Genomic DNA, 10,690 nt, shown 5'->3' on the forward strand with positions numbered 1-10,690 from the left:
CCTAGAGTTCTGCCTATTAATATTTCCCACTGTTCACGTGAGATCCATCCACACACATTCCTCAGCAGTTTCAGGTAACCTGAAGCATCTGAATCTCCTCTCTAGCCCAACCATGAACATTGGGAAACAGACCAACAGCTTTACAGATTTTAAGAGAGAAGGAATTGTTAGGATCCCAGAGCTCTTCCAGTAAGTCTTGACAAGTCTTCTTACATATACAGAAAAATTTAGGCTTCAGGTATGGAGCTTTGTATTAGAATATATTCTACTGTATGCATTGTAGATCTTAAAAAACACAGCTTCTGTTGCTTCCCAGTCCTGTGTCAGGTCTACAGCTGTTGGACCCCTCTGCATCTGCCTACCCGTATTCTGGGAGAAACCAAGGTATGACCCATATCCTAGTCCAGTTTTTTGTGTTCACATGCAGACCAGTTCCTCCTCCTGGAATCAGTCACCTTAGCTGCCAGGACTCCTGTTCTTCTGGCAGGGATGAAGGACAAACAAAATCCTTCAGCTATGCAAAAGCAGAATATTCTAACACAAAAAGAAAAGGCCAAGAAACTGAAAGCATTTATAGTTGAGAAGAACTTGGCCCACACAACTCTCCAAAATCTTGAAATCAGTGATAGAAAACATGTATTTAGCATTTTAAGATTGGCCCATGATACTGCGTCTACTGCCAAAAGCAGAAACGAAGATTTTGAAAAGAGATCCTGAAATTGGAGGGAGATTACAGACTCTCCTTCACGAGCAGGAGGAGCTTATATCAATATTACAGGAGGAGCCAGGAAAAACAAAACCAGGAACTCCAAAGCTAATCCTTGTCCTCCCAGAGGATTACTACCTAAACTCATTTATAAATTAATAGGCAGCCAGACCCTCTATAGTTTGCTTTCCCTTCTCAGGCTGAGGTTTCTTCCACGAGGTCCATAAAGGTCCATATGGCAGAGAAGTGGCAGCAGGAGCCAACACTCCAGGTTCAAACCCTGGCTCTAACCATGCATCCTTTCCATCCCTGTAGTATTACGTCTCCTTAGTGCCCTGTTATTTCCTTAACATGTACACTGTGTTCCACTATTAAGAGATTACTCAATACTAAAACCATCTTTTTCATCTCCTGCCCACTTTCTTCCTCTCATCACTATTCCTCTCCTTCTCTTCCTTCCAATCTCCTTTCCATTTTTTCATTCTCAACAGTTCATCCATCAGTCTTGCTTCTGTGTCAGTTTGCCACAGCATTACTCAACATAACTTGAAGTTCCATCCTCAAAATACATCCATTTCTAAAGATATTTTTAACTGATACTCAAGAAGTTAAGATATTAACATATCAAGTCCTGCAAAAGAACACATGCAAAAGACTTAGTACCATCTACATTCGCTGCTCCCCTCATTACACCAACCTTCAGGACTTGACCCTGACAACATGTTACTGAAAAGTCCCAGAGATTTTACGGAGCTTGAGTGTAACACACCCAAAACTAGTACAGATGTCTGACAGGAACTGGGTGCAGGGTTGCAGGGAATAGAAAAGATTAAGGACCTACTTTATTCTTGTAAGATAAAGAACGGCCAGGAAGCTTCAGAGACAGCAGAGAGGAAAAAGCAAATGGGAAGCAGGCAAGAGACCACTTTGCTTTTTTAAAAAGGACTTTCAATTACAAACTGCTGTAGAAAGCCATTATCAACAGCTAAGAGCCACGTTTGAGAGCTTTAAACATATTTAAATATGAAGTGACTTGCTGCTGACTCCATATGTTATTTCTCAGCTGCTGGAGTGAACCTCAGGTAGGAAGACACAAACGGGTGGCGCAGTAGGTCAGAGGAAACATGGAGCAGAAGTCTGGGAAGGATACAGAAAGGGACCAAGAGACTCAATAGAGAATTGGGAGTCACAAAGGTGTGACAGACTCCTGAAACTTGAGCATACAAGGCTGGAGGCAAGAGTGCACATCACATCACAGGAAAGACGTGTTAAAAAAGTGGAAGGAGTCAGGGAGGTACAGAGGGCTGGAAAACACCTGCTGATCTCTCCCAACACCCATATCCTAGCCTCCTCCCTGACTTGGGTGGAGGTGTGTTTTTATAAACAACTAATATAAACACCTCTCCAGTGAAGTGCAGAAACACTTGTGACACTGCATGGCACTGTCCTGACAGCACAACTTAGATCTTGAAAGCAGTATCACTCCCTTAGCTTCATATCGTACCCTGAAGCACCCTTCGCTGAGACTCCACACGGCAGCAAGGCAGCTGCACCACTGCGGTTCCACGCGGCCTGATGGGCATGGCTGAAGACTACAGAGACACTAGTAAAAACACCCACCCATATTTGAAAAGATAAGTAGATAATTCATTGCATGAATTATTTCATACAACCTCTCAAAGTTATTATATATTTATACAAGAGGCGTGCCCTGAACCCACTCAGAGCTCAGTTGTGGCAGGCACTGTGCTAACACACAATTTTTTTACTGTTCATTATTGTCTATGCCAAGTCCTGGGTCACATGAATCTGTGCCAGTACCAGAGTTTCTCTTGCAGCAAAGTCTCAGAAGATTACAAGAACATTTTTATGAATGAGAACTCATTATTATTTTATATTAGAAAACCTCATACGTACATACATGGGAGCATAGGTTTATTACCAGCCTGCCAAAGACTAACAAAGATATACTGCACCTTACAGAAAAGATGTTCCAGCAGCATCATGTGTCATTTTTTACTAGTACATTGTATTAGCATACCGGAATAGAAAACATCTTTATATACTAAAGACGCTTTAAATACCCTTCTTAAAACCTCAGCACAAATACTTCGGAAAAACTATGGAGAAAGTAATACTTGTGAAGGGGGTAGATAAAGGGAAATGAGAAGCTGAGCCAAACTTGGTCTCTGTACGGTGGTAGCGAGTGAAACTTGGAGAAGAGGACAGTGAAATATTGTCCCTTCCCCCAGCCAGAGCTCCTCTGCGATGCGCTCTGTTCTGCAGCAAGCCCAGGATGAAATACTTACAGCTGGCAGTCTTAGCTTCCTGCATGCTGTGTTCAATGTAACGTGTCTGTATATTAGTGCATGCACAGAATACAACCGCAGAAGTTGGACTGTGCAAGAATTGGTTGAGAGCGGACTTCTCTGTCAACATCCAGGTTTCTATTTACTCCACTTTTGTATCTTTATGGAAAGATCATATAAACTACATAAGCATATACACCAGCATGCAAAAAACTTGAAAATCTCAGTTGTAACTCCATTTTAATAACAAGACTATGTTCCCTGGAAAAAAGCATGAACTTAACATTGTTCTCCTAAACAAATACCCATTTCTATCCAAATTCTGCACAACCAAAAAGGCTGACATGTTCTCCTTAAGCTAAATAACAGTGAAATTAAGGTTTAGAAGTGTAACCGAAATGTCCGTACCCTGGGGGGATATCACTTGTGCTCAGAGGTGACACACTATTTTTAGGACCATGACATGAGCGGCATTACTTCTAGTACATTTTGATCAAATTTTCAGAATTAAACATTTGCCGCTCACATCTAGTACAACTGCTGCTCTAAATGCTCAGCAATGGTAGGAGTCCGTTCCCTCAAGGTTTTGTTTGAGAAAAGCTTCGGTTAAAAGTTTCAGCATGGAATCTACATAATATTCAATTTGCATTTGGTAGGAGAAAAATCACCTCTCTTTAATCTCTAGTTACATGCCTCTATTATGACTATTCTAAACTTATCTCCTGGCATAGCAAACGGAATTTCGCTAAATGCATAGTAGATATTGGACACCTTGTTTCCACTTTGAGCTCAGTATGGAAGGTAACACTTACCCCTAGTAGTATGACATTAAATCTAGAGTAAGTTTTGTATTTCCATTCCACATTTTACTTCCTCACACCCCTTTCTCTCCACCTACCCGTCTCCCAGAGAACAGCAGAGGCCTATGCCTCTTGCTGGGTAGCCTATTCCGACAGCTGAGCCACAGGAGGGTGCAGCACTGCACAGATGGAAGGGGAGCAAAGTGTGTAGAGAACCTGCCAGCTAATGGAAAATCCATTTTAGATCATGCTGTTTTATTAAAGAAACCCAGAGAAACAGGAAAAAAACCACCCATCACATTAGTGACAGTTACAGCGCCTATTAAGAGAAATCTATTCCCTAAGAAATATCATGTAACTGTGTACCAAAGAATCACACGTACTACTACTAGTCCCAAAACATTCTTATTCAAAAATCTTCGACTTGGTAAATGACTGCTTGAATAGCTATCAACTTAATTACTAATTTTTATTTTTAGATAAGAGAAGTATACAAGATTTTATAGTCACTAAGTATATAGCTTATGCTGCTGATACAGATTGCTTAAATTTTGAAGAAAATAAAATACTTACCACAGTGGGGTTACCACTGCTGATCAACTGGCTGACTTCATGAAAAATGCTTTTGCAGTCGATTGATTTGTCTAATGATCCCCGTTTCACTATCACCGCTACTGCTAATAGAATCTGCTCCCGAACGTACTTTTGAAGGCTGTAAATAACATTGCAAAAATTTGTTTGCAAATAATTTTGAACATCAGTGTTCAATAAAATTTTAAACTCATTTATTTTTCAAACATTTTGTGTAAATTCATAAGGGAAAGCTGACAACTCTACAGAAGTCAACTAAGTGTTAAGAATGGAAGACAAATTATTGTTGAAATGGTCTTCCACTGCTACCCTTGGAAACAAAAGGATAACTGAGACTTTATGCATAATCCTACATATTCAGAGGTGTTTTTTCTACACTTACTTAGGCCTTTGTAAGACATAGGTTAGAAGGAATGTTCGCAGTGACTCGATGCTAGTTTTTTCCAAGAGAATCCATTCTCTTACAACTGCTTCCATTATCGCAGTAGCAGCTTGAAAAAGGACATAGTCCACTTTACTAGTTTCTGTGGGGGAAAAAAAAGGCAATTTGAGTATCAGAAGACATACATGTATTTAGCTTGTACGTATTTCTAACAAAAAAAAAATTAATGGAATTTACTATTAGTTAATTTATTATTAAATGGAATTTTGTTGCTATGAAATCAGACAAAGAATTTACACCTCAAAAGGGAGGGGAAACCAATAACCCAGTTATCAAATTGTCCCATATTATTTGTGTCAGAGACTCAGGGGAAGAAAAGCTGGCCGCATGAGAAGACTGGCCAAAATATCAAGAATAAGAATGCTAACACCACTGTGGAACAAAATAAAATAAAAATGACAGATTTAATCACAATACATTAAGATATGCCAGAACTGAAGATTCTTCTATCATTCGTGTGCTTGCCTTTGGAACCAACAGTACACAAAATTACATGTATTTTATGGATGGTAATGAGAAGCAAGTCCACTTACACATAAATATTTGTGTGTAATTATTACAACAAAAATTTTACAGACTTGTGTATTTAAGGTTTTCTACATTATATTCAAGCTTCTGTATTTATCTCGAGGTAATCAAAATACAACTTTCTAACAAAGTGTAGGAATCACTAGCCCTTATTACCCGAATATCTGATTGCTTTGAATATAGATGCACTAAAGAAACTAGAAAAAGATGTTATAGAAGAAGGTGACAGTTTGTGTGACTACAAAATTCAATTTACGGAAAAACCCCAGAATTTGAATTTAATTTATATGATGATAGAAAGCTACAGAGAATTTTTTTTTGTTTTTTGTTCTTTTGCTTTTAAAAATTTTAACTTAGAAATAGCAGGTAGTACAGTAGCCAGTTTCAAAACATTCTGAACTCTGTAGGAAACATCGAAAGACCATTCAGAAAAGGTTTAGCCACAGGGTGGCAAAAGCATAAAATATGAAATGGTGAAATAAAATTAATGAACAAGAAGCGGAGTTTGAACTATGGGGGACGACCTGCCAGGACTAGGAAAACTGGATTTATTCAACAAAGCCTCAGTTAGGGGATGACGGGCTTTAAATAACTACAAAACAAACTTTCTTCCTCTAGCTATACACACACAAGTTCATAATATATATTTCCTTTATATGCAAGTTCTATATTCAAGATAGGAGCCAATTTGCTAAAATGATTTTAGGTGATTTAATCAGGCTCCAAATCTAAATCCTACACAGGTAAACATGTTTAAATCAAAATAAACCCTCTGTAAATCTACTTAGCTTAATTTGGAAAACTAAGTAACCACTTAATTAAAAGATTAATGCGTATGTCTAACATGTAAAAATGAGCCAGATTATTCCTGCATGGGTATTTTAATTCTGGCATTTTCTACCTTCTGGGTCTTTGGCTTTTCAAACTGTACAAAGCTCAGACAAAAAGAGAATGCTATCGAAAAAAAAGAGGATGGAATTTCTCCTTTGCGTTAAGTACTGCAGATGCACAACTGCAATCATTAACAGCACAGACATCCAGCACTCGGTGTAAGCTTATAACTACTCAGAGCACCATTATCCTCTACATGAAGTTACTAAAGAAAGACAGGACAAGTTTTGCCAGTACATTTAAGAGCTATAAGCTTACAGCAGAAGAACGTAGAGCCTCATGCTTCCTGGGTTCAACTCCAGGTTTCTGGAGTGGCTGTTCCCCTTTTCCTCACGCTCATCATCTCCATTGCTCTCCCTGTATCGCTCGTACACTCTTCTTTCCATGAACGCTGTCAACATCCTTGTTATCTCTACCTCCATTCCAATTCCTGTCTTGACCATTTTTTTTCCTGTTTCTTTTTAAGCCCACATGCTCTGATCCTCTGGTTCCTACCCATCCTTACTCACAAACCCCTTCAGTACACTTTAACTCTTTTATTCATCGTAAACAGCTTGTTTCCCTTCCTGGTCCCTGATTTCATAATCCCTGCCTCTCCCTTCTCACCTCCCAAGTGTTAACCAGCTGTTCTTTCTGTCCAGACTTACTCATGAAGCACAAAGTTTTGGGAAAAGCCTCTCATTTCCAGGTCTTAGCATCACAACTGCCTACTGGAGAAGCCACTGCCAGTAAAAACCTGCCCCATGTGGAAACATGCTGGTTTCTCAATGGCGATAGGACATGAGCAGTTTAAGGATGTAGTATTTCTAGACATCCAAAAGGTGTTAAAAACAGGATCACACTCCTTACAACCAGCCACACTGCAGAAGAAAAAAAAATGAAAAATGTCTGCAGTGATATTTCATTATTAATGCCAAACTGTATTCCCTTCTTTGAAAACAAGACGCAGTGATGTATCCCTTAGCACAGATAGTACTACTAGGTATTTATTTAATAAATTTCCATTGTTTACTTCTGAGTAGTGACAAATACATCACTTATGAGAGACCAAAATGTTCTGCAAAGTGTGGTTTTTTGCCCCCTTAAAATTCTCTAAAAATCAATGTGAAAATAAAAAGCATCAATTTTGCAGACCCATAAAGCAAAAAGTGTGGTTACAGTCTTCAGGACCAGATGAAGTACTAATATAATATACTAACTAGAAAAAACTCATTTGTAGAAAAAATTTTGGTTGAGGAGTGGGTGTAGGAAAGGAACCACAGCCTGCTCTATATCTCACAGTATAGTTTAACAACACAGTAGCAGGCCTGCAATATTGACGTCATAATATTAATGAATTGTACATCTCTAATCCAGTAAATCTAGAAATAACTGTTAAAAAAAATTACTGTGTAATGAATTAAGTGTGAAAATAATTATATTTTAAACAAAATTCTAATATTTCTCTCTTCATTCTGGCAAATTCTTTGAAAGAAAAGTTGCTTTTCCTGTTTTTGGTGTGTCTTCTTTTCCACAAATTTCCAGGTTTTCCTCACCAGATTTTGGAGTCGGCTTTCACTGGAACTTCCCCCTTGCCTCCCCCCAACACTCACATCTGGTCAGTACAGCAGTGCTGAGCAGGAATCTTATATGCTTACTGCTCCTGCAATTTTCAGATTACTTAGCTGCCAAACTCTAATAAGTCTCTATAGCGCCTGTAAAAACAGATTTGTTTTTAAAGACTTGTAACACAACCACATTTACAGCATTTCCATTAAAACCCAAGAAATTTCTGATAAAAGGTGATACCTACCATCTTTCCTTTCTCTACAGGTATAACACCACAAAACTTTGAATCAATACTCTATTGCTTCTACCAGGTGGACAGAAACTTTTCTAACTACTTTTTTTTTTTTTTTTTTAAACACAACAGTTGGGCTGTTAACAGCAACTTACTAAGACATTTAACCTGAAATAAATTCTCACCATAGAAAAGTTCAGCACCAGTGCAAATTCTGGCAAAAGTATATAAAATTGCATCGTTGGTTGATTCAATGGGAAGCATCAAGCCAAGCAATTGCACTACAGGCAGTTCTACAAGCTCCACAGATTAGACGTTATTACAATAATCATGTAGCAGAGGAAACCTGAATCTATTAAATCAGTTTAGGAACTTAGCTACACGAAGCTGCACGTTGCAGACTTTAAAGCTGCCAGAAACAAAACTGAAGGGCAGCAATAGGCTTCATGCTCCATCAAAAAGTAGCTCCATCAAAAAGTATCAAAACTAATGTTCGTATTCCCAGCTGCAGAAGAACAGCACAGTTCCAGTTATAAAGACAGGTACATGCTTAACTTAATTTATTAAAACTTACCCAAAATGTGTTTGCAAACAGCAAATGGTGATTTTGATTTTCTAAATGATAAGAATATGTGCTCGGCATGCTGGCGTTGTTCATTATTGACCATGGAAGGTGGTGCCTGAAAGAAAAGAGAGGGGGGGAAAAAAAAACCTTATTCAAATACTAAAACCCCACTCCGATTGTAACGAGCGTATGAGCAATGTCATGAACTTATAAATATTTGCCTGGTTAAACATCAAAACCGAGTATCTCTTGGTAAAACTGCCTCTTCTTATATACCACTGTGTATTTACATTGTGTACACGTAAGTGTGAGTGAATAATTCTAAGTATTGTGTTCCTAATGACACTTCTGAAGAAAGATAAAAGTCAGATCTACATTCAACCCAATCCTTTTTCTACCTAAACCAAAAATAATCATTGCACACCATGCTCACAGTCACAGAAACAAAGCACTCTTTTTTTCTTTAGTTCTACACTCGTTTTAAAATATTGAATTGTATAATAAATTCAAGGGATTAAAAAATCATGACTACGGATATGTTCTAAAATAAAGTATTGGCAGTAATATACTACCCTCTAGTGTTTCACATTAAAGTTGACATCTTAAAGACTGAGTGAGGGCTTGAATTTGAGAGAGGGGTCAGCTCATCTGGGGATGGCTACAGCAGTTCCCCAGCTGCCTATGCCCATCCTCTTATATACCCATCCCTTACATCATGGGCACCTTAACTGCTCAGGTGCACCTGCTGCTCCACTACTGCTGAAAGCCAGCTCCATGGTGGTTTCTACCTGAAAATCAACTATAGGTAAAGCATGAAACTAAGCAGTAACCTGGATCATTGCGAGGTGGGATATCACCTATGGACCGCAGATGAGAGCCAACCGCCTGTATTGCAGCCTCACCTCACCGAGCAACCTTGAGATCCCACCCCCCATCCCACAAGGTAAAACCAACCTTGCAAAAAACATCAGCTGTTCACAACACCACGCTGCTCTCCACTTTTGCCATTAATATTCTCCAATTTCTCTTATTTGGGATTTATCTGAACAAGCACACAGTACAAAATACTCTTACAGGGGATTGATACCACAAGGCAGCGCATGTTGAACTGATGCCCCTTTGAGAAAGGAACATGCACATGTAGAAAGATTGCATAAAAACTACAGAGCGGGGTCAAGGTGACAGAGTAGGTTATTGAACTGCAGCTGAACTTCCAAACTCCAAACTCAACTTCTGCCCCTGGCAATCTGAGGAGAACATATGTGTCACGTTATCTTTTCGTTTTGATTTGTACCTGCTGCTGTGGGAATAAAAGCATGAAGACCTAAGCATAAAGACCAAGGTTTTTAATTTAAGAGAAATTTTTTCCAGTAAATAAAACATACCAAATCTGATTTAATTCTTTCACCCTTGACAAAACACAGACAACAGAAGATTCAAATATGAGCTAATAACACCACAGATTAAAGCTGCTGCTCCTCAACCATTTCTTCAACAATCTGACTAAATGAAGCAAACGAAAGCAGATCGCTGATCCTCGGATCAAGGGGGTCCGAATGAACAGCTGTGCTTCTTCTTACACAGCAAATTTCTGACTCTCACAGCTTTTCCAGTGCAGATATTATGAATGCCTTGGGAAGGGAGCAAAAAAAGAAGTGGAAGAAGGCAGCTGCAAAAAAGCCTCGTGGATGCAGAATAAATGCTCTGCCCATTCACAAACCTGCTCTGCTACAGCCAATTTGGGGCAGGAGCTCCCTGGACAGCAGTCTGAACATATACAGGACAGCTCAACCTTACCAGCTCTAGGGACAAATCGCTGTTTGTCCATGCCCCCTTCTGGGTAGGCGGCAGTACGTGTTAGGCTTGGCACACATGTAGACAGCAGCGTGCCTTCAGGGCCAGTCTGTCTTCCATGCGCTTGGAGCAGCGTCTCAGGGTCTGTCAGCAGGCTGCACACAGATGCACACTCAGAAAAGCTTTCGGATATTTGGGGCATTACGCACTGCTGAACAACTGACACAGAAGTAAGCTCCGTAGCGGTACCTGAATCGAGGAGGTAGAAGGCGGCCCATCCAGGG

General features: G+C 39.4%; 1 protein-coding gene across 1 annotated transcript in view; it reads right to left on the reverse strand.

Annotated features, from left to right (window-relative positions):
• XPO4 (exportin 4) overlaps positions 1-8,722 on the reverse strand; it is a gene marked incomplete at its 3' end in the record, with an annotated part of 45,841 nt that extends 37,119 nt beyond the window's left edge. The window contains exons 1-3 of the mRNA XM_009578340.1: positions 8,622-8,722; positions 4,789-4,930; positions 4,389-4,527 (exon numbers count right to left, since the gene is read on the reverse strand). Coding sequence (XP_009576635.1) covers positions 4,389-4,527; positions 4,789-4,930; positions 8,622-8,715 — 375 coding nt within the window. The remainder of the gene's footprint in view (positions 1-4,388; positions 4,528-4,788; positions 4,931-8,621) is intronic.
• Positions 8,723-10,690: the final 1,968 nt, after the last annotated feature.

The sequence above is a fragment of the Fulmarus glacialis genome, unplaced genomic scaffold (genome assembly GCF_000690835.1).
Source record: "Fulmarus glacialis isolate BGI_N327 unplaced genomic scaffold, ASM69083v1 scaffold17145, whole genome shotgun sequence".
Lineage (NCBI taxonomy): Eukaryota > Metazoa > Chordata > Aves > Procellariiformes > Procellariidae > Fulmarus > Fulmarus glacialis.